The sequence below is a fragment of the Gallinula chloropus genome (genome assembly GCF_964237585.1).
Source record: "Gallinula chloropus genome assembly, chromosome: 19".
Taxonomy (NCBI): Eukaryota; Metazoa; Chordata; class Aves; order Gruiformes; family Rallidae; genus Gallinula; species Gallinula chloropus.
The window spans coordinates 13,696,675-13,710,319 of record NC_140104.1 but is presented as its reverse complement, the minus strand read 5'-3'; the positions used below and the strand labels follow the sequence as shown (position 1 = coordinate 13,710,319).

Sequence of the window (13,645 nt, the reverse complement as noted above, 5' to 3'; positions counted from 1 at the left end):
TCGGGCAAGGCGGCCACTCAGTTCAGGCAGCTGGTCGGGCAGGCGGCCTGTCAAGTTGGGCAAGTCAGCCAGTCAGGTTAGGCGGCCGGTCAGGTCAGGCGATTGGTCAGGTAGGGCAGCCAGTCAGGCAGGCGGCTGGTCAGGTTGGGCAAGGCGGACGGTCAGGTCAGGAGGCCAGTCAGGTAGGGTGAGCTGGTCGGTCAGGTCGGGCCGTCGGTCAGCCAGGCAGCCGGTTTGGAGGGACAGGCGGCCAGTCAGGTCGGGCCGTCGGTCGGGCAGGCGGACAGTCAGGTCGGGCAAAGCGTCCAGTCAGGCAGCCAGTCAGGTCGGGCAAAGCGGTCAGATGGGCAAAGCGGCTGGTCAGGTCAGGCGGCCTGTGAGGTCAGGTCACGCGTCCGGTTGGGCAAGGCAGCCGGTCACGTCAGGTGGTTAGTTGGGCAAGGTGGCCGGTAAGGTTGGGCAGGCGGACGGTCAGGTCAGGCAAGGCAGCCAGTCAGGTTAGGAAGGCGGCCAGTCAGGTCGGGTGGCTGGTCTGGCAGTTGGCCAGTTAGGTCAGGTCAGGTCAGGCAGCCGGTCAGGTCAGGTGGCCAGTCAGGCAGGCGGCTGGTTGGGCGAGGTGGCCGGTCAGGTCAGACAGCCGTTCGGGCAGGAGGCCTCTTAGGTCAGGCAAGGCAGCTGGTCAGGTCCAGAAGCGGCCAGTCAGGTCAGGCGTCCGGACAGGCAGGTGGCTGGTAAGGTCGGGCAAGGCGGCCGGTCAGGTCAGGCAGCTGGTCGGGCAAGGCGGCCGGTCGGGTCTTGCTAGGCTGCCTGTCAGGTTGGTCGGCCGGTCAGGTCAGGCAGCTGGTCAGGTCAGGTCAGGCGGCCAGTTTGGCAAGGCAACCGGTCAGGTCAGGCGGCCGGTCGGGTAAGGCAGTCAGTCAGGTCGGGCGCCTGGTCGGGCAGGCGACCGGTCAAGTCTGACAAGATGGCCGGTCAGGTAAGTTGGCCGGTGATGTCAGGTGGCCGGTCAGGGCTGGCGGCCGGTCAGGCAGGTTGCTGGTCAAGTCTGGCAAGGCGACCATTCAGGCAGGCGGACGGTCAGGTCAGGTCAGGCAGCCAGTCAGGTAAGGTCAGGTCAGGCGGCCAGTCAGGTAAGGTCAGGCGGCCAGTCAGGTCAGGCAGGTGGCCAGTCAAGCAAGGTGGGCAGTCAGGTCAGGTGGCCTGTCAGGTTGTGCAAGGTGGCCAGTCAGGTCATGTGGCCGGTGAGGTTGGGCAAGGTGGCCAGTCAGGTCAGGCAGCCTGTCAGGCAGGTGGCCTGTCAGGTAGGTGGCCTGTTGGACAAGGTGGCCGGTCAGGTAGGTGGCCAGTGTGGTTGGGCAAGGCAGCCGGTTGGGCAAGGTGGCCGGTCAGGTCGGGCGTCCAATCGGGCAGGAGGCCGGTCACGTCGGTGGGCTGATTGGGCAAGAGGCCGGTCACATCGAGCAAGGGGGCCAGTCAGGTTGGGCCGTTGGTCAGACAGGCTGCCGATCCCGTCGGACAAGGCAGCCAGTCAGATCAGCTGGCCGGTCAGGCAGGCAACCAGTCAACTCTGGGAAGGTGGTCGGTCAGGTCACGCGGACGGTCAGGTCAGGTCACATCAGGCGGCCGGTCAGATAAGCTGGCCGGTCAGGCAAGGCACCCGGTCAAGTCAGGCGGCCGGTCTGGTCACGTCAGGTGGCCGGTCAGGTCAGGCGACTGGTCGGGCATGCGACCGGTCAGGTCAGGCAAGGCAGACGGTCAGGTCAGGTGGCCATTCTGGCCAGGTCAGGTTAGGCATCCGGTCAGGTCAGGCTGCCGGTCAGGCAGGCGGCCGGTCGGGGAATGCGGACAGTTGGATATGCAGCCGGTTGTGTCGGACAAGGCGGCCAGTCGGGAAAGGCAGCTGGTCAGGTCAGGCGGCCAATCAGGAAGGAGGCTCGTCACGTTGTGGCGCCGATCGGGCAGGAGGCCAGTCACGTCGAGCTAGGTGGCTGGTCAGGTTGGGCCGTCTGTTGGACAGGTGGCCAGTCAGGTCGGAGAAGACGGCTGGTCAGGTCAGCTGGCCGGTCAGGCAAGGCAGCCGGTCAGGTAGTGCAGCCGGTCAGGCAGGCGACCAGACAAGTCTGAGAAGGCAGCCAGTCACGTCGGGCGGCCAGTCAGGTAGTTGGCCAGTCAAGTCTGGCAAGGCAGCCTGTCAGGTCAGGCGGCCGGTCACGTCAGTTCAGGTCAGGCATCTGGACAGGTCAGGCGGCAGGTCAGGTCAGGTCATGTCAGGTGGCCAGTCAGGGAGTGGGCCAGTCAGGTCAGGTCAGGTCTGGCAGTTGGCCAGTCAGGTGGTCGGTCGGTCAGGTGGCCAGTCAGGTAAAGGAAGACGGCCAGTCGGATCAGGCAGGCGGCTAGTCGGGGAGGCAGCCTGTCAGGCAAGGTGGCCGGTCAGGTCAAGCAGCCGGTCAGGTCAGGCGGCTGTTCGGGAAAGGCAGCCGGTCAGTTCTGGCAGGCGGCAGGCCAGATCACGCGGCCAGTCAGGTCGGGCAAGGAGTCCTGTCAGGTCAGGCGGCAGGTCGGGCAGGCAGCCAGTCAGGTTAGGAAGGCGGCCAGTCAGGTCGGGCGGCTGGTCTGGCAGTTGGCCGGTTAGGTCAGGAGGCCGGTCAGGTCAGGTCAGGCATCCAGTCAGGCATGGCGGCTGGTCACGTCAGGTGGCTGGTCTGGCAAGGCGGGCAAGGAGGCCTGTCAGGTCAGGTGGCCGGTCAGGACAGGCAGCCGGTCACTCAGGTGGACGATCAGGTCGGGAAGGCAGCGGGTTGGTCAGGCGGACGGTAATGTTGGGCAAGGAGGCCAGTCAGATCAGGCAGGCGTCCGGTAAGGTTCGGCAGGTGGCCAGTCAGTTCAGGCGGGCGGTCAGGTCAGGTGGCCGGTCAGGTGAGGTCAGGCGGCCGGTCGGGCAGGCGGGTGGTCAGGTCGGGCGAGGCGGGTGGTTAGGTCAGGTGGCTGGTCAGTTCAGGCCAGACAGCCAGTCAGGCAGGCAGCCGGTCACGTCGTGCAAGGCAGCCAGTCAGTTCAGGTGGCCGGTCAGGTCACACAGCCAGTCAGTTCGGGCAGGTAGCCGGTCAGATCGCGTAGCCGGTCAGGTCAGGCAAGACGGCCGGTCAGGTCAGGCCGCCAGTTGGGTCAGGTCAGGTCAGGCGGCCGGTCAGGTCGAGCAAGGTGGCTGGTCAGGTAGGGTGGCCGGTCGGGTACGCGGCCGGTCAGGTCGGGCAAGGAGCCCGGTCAGGTCAGGAGGCTGGTCGGGCAGTGGACAGTCTGGTGGGTCAGGTGGCCGGGCAGGTCGGGCAGGCAGCCGGTCAGGTTGGGAGAGGCAGATGGTCAGTTGGCCTGCCAGGTCAGTCAAGGAGGCTGGTCGGGCATGGCGGCTGGTCAGGTCAGGAGGACTGTCAGCTAAGGTCAAGTGGCCAGTTGGGCAAGGTGGCCGGTCAGCTCAGGCAGCCAGTCAGGTCAGGTCAGGCGGCCCGTAGGACAGGGGGACCAGTCAGATCGCACAGCTGGTCAGGTCGGGTAAGGCAGCCGGTCAGTTCAGGCGGCCGGTCGGGCAGGCGGCCTATCAAGTTGGACAAGGCGGCCGGTCGGTTCAGGCGGCCATGCAGGTCAGGTCAGGCGGCCAGTCGGTCAAGGCAGCTGGTCAGGTCAGGCAAGGCGGCTGGTCAGGTCAGCGAAGGTGACCAGTCAGGTTACGCGGCTGGTCAGGCAAGGCCGCCGTTCAGGTCAGGTAGGCGGCTCTTAGGGCTTTTGTTTGCCAGGAAACCTTTGAGCTCTCTCCGTAGTTGCTGTTCACGGCCTCAGAAGTGCTCCCTTGAAAACATGCCGAATGTCGAGTAAACATTAGCTGATTCAAGGCCAGAGCTGCTGCTGACTAAGGCCGAGCCAATTGGTGATGGTCACAGCGCCTCTGGGAATCACATACAGGAGAAAGAGAAACACAAGCAGCTGCATTTGCCACCAGAGAAGGGAGCAAAATCCTGACTAAAATAAAGTCTGCTAAGAAGGGAGGGGTGGGGGAAGGTGCTTTGAGATCTGGTCACGCTTCTGACTCGACTCTGGTGTCACTGTGTGTGTAGTGCAGTGTCATCAATCAGAGAGTTTTCTTTCCTTCACTCTGTGTTGAGTCTGTTTTGCCGTGTCATTGATTACAGGATGATCTCTCCCTGTGCTTATCTTGACTCCTGAGCCTCTCTATATCTATTTTCTCCCCTGTCCAAAAAAAGGGGAGTGATAGATCGACTTTGGTGGGCGTCTGGCCTCCAGCCAGGCCTAAACCACCATACATACTAATCTCACAGAACTGGGGCCTCATTGCTTCCTTGCACCCCCTCAGGATGCTGGGAGCTGTGGTACCCTTGTACCACACTCTGCATCACACACCCCATGTGACACTGGCCCAGGAAGAGCCCAGAGGCAGTGCAGGGGGCAGAATCCCACTTCTGTGGGGCTGGCTCTTCTGCTTGATAAAATACATCAAGGCTTTACTCAGCATCACATCCACCTGCACAGTGCCTTAGTCTACCTTAAATCACAGACTCCAATTTTCTGCTCTAACCCCTTCATGAGGAGAGAGGCTTTCTCAGTAATGGGCCTCAGTGGGGCCAATTAACACTCTACAGCAGTTCAGCTTTTTCTTCTGACTTTAACTCTTGGAGAGGCTGCTTCAATCTCCTCACAGGATCTGCAGTTCATGGAATCAGCACCAAATACACCACGGGGCTCATTAAAATTGAAAAAGCCCTAACAAGCTTTGTGTCTTTTCTTCAGAGTTTCAAGACTTGTACAGCTAATTGGAGAGGTTTCAGGACTCTATTTAAAGTGGAAGATTTCAATAAGCACTTAATTAAAAAAATAAAAAAGAATTTTTAATATTTTTCAGGCTTTTTAGTTTTTCAATTTACAGAAGTGACAGGAGCTTTCTCCAACTAAAATTGAACCAGAGGATCTCCTAAGGAGGTGTGGAAAGGTCATAACAGCTGTCTCCCTGAGTTCCCACACTGCCTAGACACCTTTACAACTCCCCAACTCCACCATGTCTCCAAGGGATGTTTGGGAGTTGCACGCTTTTCCTCCATCAGGCTTCTACTCTGAGTCTGCAGCTGAATGTTGCAGCCCCTTTGCTGCAATTCCCACCCCGTTTACCCTGAGGACTGGCTGGGAATAGAAACAGAATTCTTCCTCATTTTGAAAAATGTTATAAAAGAAATAAAACACATTCCCCAACTAGGAGTAAAAAACTGTAAGGGTGTGGAGTAAATCCCAAAAGCAAATGACAGGGCACATGGCCAGAGAGTCTGCTGAAAAGAGGCCTTGAGACACAGTCGGTTTCCTCAGGGCAGGTGGAAATACCCGAGAGGCAAGTTTCAGTGCACAGTGTGACAGTGTCCTGACACCTCAAGGACTCAGGAGGATGTGTATTTCCCCTCCTACGTTTCATACTTATCCCCAGAGTTCCTAACTTAGTCTGAGTTGAGAGGCAAGAACAAGCTGATGATAGTGGCTGCACACTAACAAGCTTCCAGGGGAAAGGCACTGAGTGTGGAGGGCCATGGCAGGAATGAAGATTCCTGGAGGTTTAGTAGAAGCTGCTAAGTGCTGTGGGTGATGAAACTCCTTCAGAACATTGACACGTGACTCCCTGAATGCTGATTGGAGCAGAAAATCAGAGGGAGCAATTTCAGGATGACAAAGTGAGAAGATACAGACGTGCTGTGTCATGGAGCCACTTGGATGTGTCCTGGCACACCACAGGGCCCAGTGGTAGTCCAATGCCCAGTGAAATGGGGAGGCTTTTGGTCATCACTTCTCCCCCTCCTCTTTTCCTTTAAAGAGCAGGCAGCTGCCTGGATCTCAGCTCTCAGCCAGGGTAAAACCACGACACTCAGGTCTTTCCTTGGCAAGGGAATGGTCCTAACCATGCCTCTGTCATTCCGTGTGCTAACAGTGTCCATATTTCAAACTGATAAATGTCCAGCAGTAGCTCCCAAACAAGAGGATTGAGGGCAGAAATATGTTCCTGTCCTGAGATCATCCCACGCAGCCCAGTAGCAGCCCCAGTAACCTTGGGACTGATGTCTGCCCCTACCAAGGGATCGTTCCTAACAGTGCCTGACATCATCACCTGGGAAGGAATAACTGCTGGAATCAGTACAGGCTGGGGGATGACCTGTTGGAGAGGAGCTCTGCAAAGAAGGACCTGGGGGTGCTGGTGGGTGACAGGTTGGCCATGAGCCAGCAGTGTGTCTTGGGGGCTGAGAGAGCCAATGGGATCCTGCGGGGCATCAAGAGAAGCGTGGCCAGCAGGTCAAAGGAGGTGATCCTCCCCCTCTACTCTGCCCTGGTCAGGCCCCACCTGGAGTATTGTGTCCAGTTCTAGGCTCCCCAGGACAAAAAAGCCAGGGATCTCCTGGAGAGAGTCCAGAGAAGGGCTACAAAGATGATTAAGGGCCTGGAGCATCTGCCCTATGAGGAAAGGCTGAGTGAGCTGGGACTATTCAGCCTTGAGAAAAGAAGGTTAAGAGGGGATCCTAATAATGTTTATAAGTATATGAAGTGTAGGACACAGGGGAAAATTTTCAGCCTCTTATCAATGGTCTGTGGGGGCAGAACAAAGGGCAATGGTTTCAAGTTGGAGCACAGGAAGATCCGCACAAACATGCGGAAAGATTTTTTCCCAGTGAGGGTGACAGAGCCCTGGGACAGGCTGCCCAGGGGGGTTGTGAAGTGTCCCTCTCTGGAGATATTCAAGACCCCTCTGGACACTGACCTGTGCCACCTGTCCTAGGGAAGCTATTTTGACAGGGGGTTGGACCTGAAGATCTCTCGGGGTCCCTTCCAACCCCTAAAATTCTGTGACTCTGTGACTAATAGATAGATTGTGAGGCAAGGGGATTGACTGATACATTGAAAGATGAGGTAAGGGGATTGACTGATATATAGATAGTGAGGTAAGCCAGTAGACGGGGATTCACTGATAGATAGATGTGAGGTAAGGGGACTGATAGAGAGATTGTGACATAAGGGGATTGTGAGGTAAAGAGATTGATAGATAGATTGTGAGGTAAGAACATGGACTGATAGATAGATGTGAGTTAATGAGATTGATAGATTATGAGGTAAGGGGATTGTGAGGTAAGGGGATTGTGAGGTATGATGACTGAGAGGGGGATTATGAAGTCACAGGATTGATTGACAGACAGATTGTGAGGTAAGGGGATTGAATGAGATAGATTGTGTGGTAAGGAGAGTAACTAATATATTTTGAGGTAAGGGGATTGTGAGGTAAAGTGGATTTTGAGTTAAGGAGTTTGTGAGGTAAAGAGATTGATTCATAGACAGACTCTCAGGTAAAAAGATTGAGAAATAGATTGTGAGGTCAGGAGATTGACTGAGAGATAGTTTGTGAGGTAAGGAATTAGACAGATTGTGAGGTAAGGAATTTGTGACTGTCACAGTTTTGTGTAGCTGGGTGCTGGGAGAGAACTGGGGCTGCAGAAAATGTCTGGTGTAAGGAACAGCCAGAGCTCTCTGCAGGTCCTGAAGAGTAAACATCGGCCAATTCAAGGCCATAGGTGCTGCTGACCAGGGCCGAGCGAATCTGCGATGGTCACAGAGCCTCTGGGAATCACACAGAGGAGAAAAAAACCACAAGCAGCTGCAACGCCCATCCTGAAGGGAGGCCAGAGGGAGGTCCCAGGGAACTGCAGGCCTGTCAGCCTGACCTCAGTGCTGGGGAAGGTGATAGAACAAATCATCTTGAGTCCCATCATGGAACACATGCAGGACACTCAGGTGATCAGGCACAGTCAGCATGGGTGTAGGAGAGGCAGATCGTGATGGACCAACCTGATCTCCTTCTATGACAAGGTGACCTGCTGCTCAGGAGATGAGGGGAAGGCTGTGGATGTGGTTTATCTAGATTTCAGTGAAGCCTTCAAAGCTATCTGCCAAAGCATTTCCCCCGCTGGAGAAACTACCCGCTCATGGATTAGATGGGTACACTCTGTGCTGGGTTAGAAACTGGCTGGGCAGCCAGTCCCAAAGGGATGTGGTGAACAGAGTTAAGCCCAGTTGGCAGCAGGTCAAAAGGTGTATTCTCCAGGACTCAGTGCTGGGACATGTCGTCTTTAACATCTTTATTCATGATCTGGACGAGGGGATCGAGTGCACCCTCAGTAAGTTTTCAGATGACACCAAATTGTGTGGGAGCATTAATTGTCTGGATGACACGTAGGCTCTGAAGAGTGATCTGGACAGGCTGGATCGATGGGCAGAGGCCAACTGTATGAGGTTCTAGGGTTCTTGTGGCCAAGTGCCAGGTCCTGCATTTTGATCAGAATAAACCCAGGCAACGCTACAGGCCTGGGTCAGAGTGGTTGGAGACTCCCTGGAGGAAAAGGATCTGGGGGTGTCTGTGGATACCTTGGCTGGACATGAGCCAGCACTGTGTCCAGAAGAAGGGCAAGAAGGCCAACAGCATCCTGGCCTGGATCAGGAATCGTGTGACCAGCAGGAGTAGGAAGTGATTGTTCCATTATCCTCAGCTCTGGTGAGGCTGCACCTCAAGTGCTGTGTCCGGTTTGGGCCCCTCACTACAAGAAGGACCCTGAGATGCTGGAGCATGTCCAGAGAAGGGCAACAAAGCTGATGAAGGACTTGAAGGACAAGTCCTCTGAGGAGCAGCTGAGGCAACTGGGGCATTTTAGCCTTGAGAAAAGGAGGCTGAGGGGGAGACCTTGCCGCTCTCTACAACTACCTGCAAGGAGGAATGTAGAGAGGTGAGAGCCAGTGTCTTCTCTCAGGGAACAAGTGACAAGATGAGAGGGAATGGTTTCAAATTGCACCAGGGGAGATTTCGGTTGGACATCAGGAAGAATTTCATTACTGAAACATTAGTCAAGTATTGGAACAGGCTGCCCAGGGAAGTGGTGGAGTCATCATCACTGGAGGGATTTAAAAGGTTACTATAGATGTTGTGCTTGAGGACATGGCCTAGAGGTTGACTAGGCAGGGGTAGGCTTTGGTTGGACTCAATGACCGTAAAGGCCTCTTGTCAACCTAAGTGATTCTATGATTCTGTGGTACAGTTCCAGGAAATCCCTGTTCTGTCATGGTGGGAAAGCACTGTCATTCAGAAACATAGTTGAGTGGTTCTGCTGTTGGAAAGGTGCTTGTAAAATTTTTATAAATGTCAGGGGAAAAAAAAGGAGGAAAAAGTTGTGCCCCTTTCCAGGCAGACATGATGGAAAGAGAGCACAGCTCATCATTACACAGTGTCTGGGTCGCACAAGACCAGGAGATACTGCATTAGCAATGGGATGAAGCTGGTCCATGTTATTGAAGCTTAGACAAACTAGGAGGGGGAAAAAACACAAACCCAACAGCTAAAAACCCTGCTAAATACAGTCTGGTCCTAACATGAGTTACATGGCCAGTGATACGCAGAATGAGCAGTTTGTTGCTGCTTTGAGACATCCAGTCATCACTTCCCAAACGGCATCATTGAGCTCCTGGTTCCTCATGCTGTAGATGGGAAATTTTAATTCTGGAGGAACCACTGACTAAAAACTGTCACTACCAGGTGCAAATGATGGAGGGGAGCTTCAGGTAGGTGTACACAGCAGTGATGAGGAACAGGGAGACCATGGCCAGGTGAGGGAGACAGGTGGAAAAGGCTTTGTGCCGTCCCTGCTGCGAGGGGATCCTCAGCACAGCCCTGAAGATCTGCACATAGGACACCACGATGAACACAAAACACCCAAAAGCTAGACATGCTCTGATTACAATTTCACTGAGGTAGGACCATGAGTGAGAGAGCTTGAGGATCTGGGAGATATCTCAGAAGAACTGGTCACAGGCACTGCCCTTGCAGAGGGGCAGTGACAATGTATTGGCCGTGGGAAGCAGAGCACTGTGAATCACAACGCTGTGACAGTGTTTTTAAGAAGGGAAATAATAACCAGCAGCTCCTTTTTGCCACCAGAGAAAGGAGTGAGAAAGTGTAAGGGATTTTGCAGACAACAAGGTCAGTGAAGTAGGGGGACAAGGTCCTCCAAGCCTCATTGCAGAGATTCCCCTGCAGCCCGTGGAGAACACTATGGTGAATGAGGCTGTTCTCTGCAGCCCATGTTGGATGATGTGGAACAGTGATTCTACATGCAGCTGATAGAGGTCCCCAAGGTTGAGCATGTGAGGACACTGAAGGAGGCTGTGACCTCATAGGAAGCCTGTGCTGGAGCAGGTTTGCTGGTAGGGCTGTGGAGGACCGACGCTGGAGCAGCCTGTAATGATCTGAAGTTAGACTTCAGAAAGACTCACTTTCATGCAGGACTGTCTCCTGTGGGTGGGACCCAATGCTGGAGCAAGGGGAGACAGTGAGGAGCCCTCCCCCTGACCAGGAAGGAGCAGCTGAGACGATGTGCGATGAACAGACCCCAACCCTCATTCCCTGTCCCCCAGTGCCACTCAGCTGGAGACAGTAGAGAGTTAAAGAGTGAAGTGGACCCTGGGATATGAAGGGAGAGTCATCGGTGGGTGTTTAAAAATTTCATTTCTCTAGGTTCTTTTCTCATTCCTCTGAGAAATCTTTGGATTGAGTGATGCAATATATTGATTTTATTGTTGGTGGCAAGTCTGTATTGCCAATGAGAGTAACAGCTGCATGACCTCCCCCTGTGCTATCTCCCTGCATGATTTCACCCTGTCCTGATCATTCTGCTCCCAGGCAGAATGATCTCAGAGATGAGATCATAGAGCGATCCCCATGAGGCCTGAGACACCAGGAGGGAGCCTACAAGAACTAGGATGGAAAGAGCTCATGGCAACCTGGCAGCGCTGCAGAGAGTCAGCTCTGCCCAGGAGCAGCTCCTCTGCCAAGCACACAGAGCTGGGGACACTGCCTGTAGGCACCGAGGGGAGACCTGTGAGGCTGAGAGTGCTGATGGATGCTGAGAGCTCACTGGAGGAGAAAGGTAAAGAGACTTTTCTTTGAATTTTCTGCTCTTGATGACTGGGTGAGAAGTGGGAGCTGAGGTTTTCTCAATAACTTTGCAGAAGGCAGTGGAAACTCATTGCTCATTAGGGGTTGGACCCGATGATCTGCAGGTTGGACACAATGATCTCTCGAGGTCCCTTCCAACCCCTACAATTCAGCGATTCTGTGATTCTGTGACTTGTTAGAGATTCTCCTGAGCCCTGCACACACAGAGGTTCCCCGGGGCAGTGCCCTGATGCCAGGAGGGGTCTGCAGAGCAGAGCTGAGCTCAGGGCAGTTTAGATGATGTCTGTGAGTACAGAGCGGGAGGTGACATGGGCAAAGAGAAGCAGCTGCAGGGACAGCTGCAGGCAGCAGAGACATTGTCAGGGAGGGAGAAGGAGCTGCTCTCAGCAATGCCTTGACAGTGGGGATTTGGTACCTCCCTGACATTCCTTGCAATGCAGACCGTTTCCCTCACCGACCCCCTGGTTTCTGCCACCCAGCACAGACTCTGCACACAGAGTTCCAGGGTTTCAGGCTGAGTCTTCTTCTTGGCAGCACAACCCGCAGAGACTAAAAACACCTGAGTACCTGTCTGTCTGTCCCTGTATTTCCAGCCATGGCTGGAGCATTTCTCCCAGTTTCCCCCTCTGTCCTTGCTGCCTTTCTCACCTGGTTACTTGGAGCTCTGAGCACATCCATTGGTGGGGACGACCTTGAGATGACCCTCACTTCAGAACCCCCATCTACAGACATCCCACAGGACTTTCCTCTTTCCATCAGTGACAGACTCAAGCCAGCACAAAGCAGACCTCCCAAAAGGGACCTGATAAAATCTCCCTGAATACAAAGAGTCAACCTGGGGGCATTCCATAAATAGATAAAGGGATTTTCCTCAAAGAAAATTTCCCTAAATTCTCTCTACCTTTTCCTCCTTGGACAGGTCTCCTCACTTGACAGCAGCAGATGTCCAACAGCAGCTCCATCAGCCAGTTCCTCCTCCTGCCCTTTGCAGACACACGCGAGCTGCAGCTCCTGCACTTCTGGCTCTTCCTGGGAATCTACCTGGCTGCCCTCCTGGGCAATGGCCTCCTCATCATCACCATAGCCTGTGACCACCACCTCCACACCCCCATGTACTTCTTCCTCCTCAACCTCTCTGTACTTGACTTTAGCTGCATCTCCACCACTGTTCCCAAATCCATGGCCAATTCCTTGTGGGACACCAGGGCCATCTCCTACACAGGATGTGTGGCTCAAATCTTTTTCTTTGTATTTTTGATCGTCACAGAGTACTGTCTTCTCACTGTCATGGCCTATGACCGCTACGTTGCCATCTGCCACCCCCTGCACTATGGGACCCTCCTGGGCAGCAGAGCTTGTGTCCACATGGCAGCAGCTGCCTGGGCCAGTGGGTTTCTCTATTCTGTGCTGCACACAGCCAATACATTTTCACTGCCCCTGTGCAAGGGCAATGCTGTTGACCAGTTCTTTTGTGAAATCCCACAGATCCTCAAGCTCTCCTGCTCAGACACCATCAGGGAAGCTGGGCTTATTATGGTCAGTGCCTGTTTAGCCTTTATGTGTTTTGTGTTCATTGTGGTGTCCTATGTGCAGATCTTCAGGACTGTGCTGAGGATCCCCTCGCAGCAGGGACGGCACAAAGCCTTTTCCACCTGCCTCCCTCACCTGGTTGTTGTCTCCCTGTTTGTCAGCACTGCCATCTTTGCCTACCTGAAGCCCCCCTCCATCTCCTTACCATTTTTGGACCTGGTACTGACATTTCTTTACTCGGTGTTTCCACCAGCAGTGAACCCCCTCATCTACAGCATGAGGAACCGGGAGCTCAAGGATGCTGTGTGGAAACTAATGACTGGATGTTTCTAAGCAGCAATAAACTGCTTACCTTCTTCTGCATATCACTGGCCCTTTTTAGTAGGGATTTTATTTATTTACAGTTTTTGTCTTTCTTCATTGTCTGAGCTATAATATGATGGGACACGTTTATCTTATTCCTAATGAGGTATCTGCACATCTAGTGTGACCCATACACTTTTTGATGAGGAGCTGGGCTCTCTTTCCATCATGTCTGCCTGGAATTGAGCAGAATTATTTTTTTCTTTTACTATCTCCTGACATTAATTAAATATTTAGAAACACATTTGCATCAGCTGAATTAGTCGACTACTTGTCTGAAATTGCAGTGCTTTCACACAATGACACAACAGGAATTTCCTGGAATTGTGCCATAGAATCATAGCATTACTTAGGTTGAAAGAGACCCTTACGATCATTGAGTCCAACCACAGCCTCACCATGCCTAGTCTGTGACCTGAAGCACAACACCTACATGCCTTTTAAATACTTTATGGGAAGCTGATTCCACCACTTCCCTGGGCAGCCTATTCCAATACTCTTCTACCCTTTAAGTAAAGGAATTCTTCCTGACATCTAACCTAACTCCCCTGGTGCAAATGGAAACATTTCACAGAATCGGAGAATCACAAGGTTTGAAAAGACCTTTAGGATTTTGTGACCCATGTGCAACAACACCAACTCCACTTGGTGTTGTTAAACCTCATCCCATTGGTCTCAGCCATTTGGTCCAGCCTGTTCAGATCCTTCTGAAGACCATCC

General features: G+C 53.8%; 1 protein-coding gene across 1 annotated transcript; it reads left to right on the top strand.

The window, feature by feature from the left end:
- Positions 1-11,974: 11,974 nt before the first annotated feature.
- Positions 11,975-12,895, top strand: LOC311199243 (olfactory receptor 14A16-like; the record flags this gene model as incomplete). Its single annotated transcript, XM_084273304.1, has 1 exon — positions 11,975-12,895. One exon carries the CDS (start codon positions 11,975-11,977, stop codon positions 12,893-12,895), a length of 921 nt encoding a protein of 306 aa, XP_084129430.1.
- Positions 12,896-13,645: the final 750 nt, after the last annotated feature.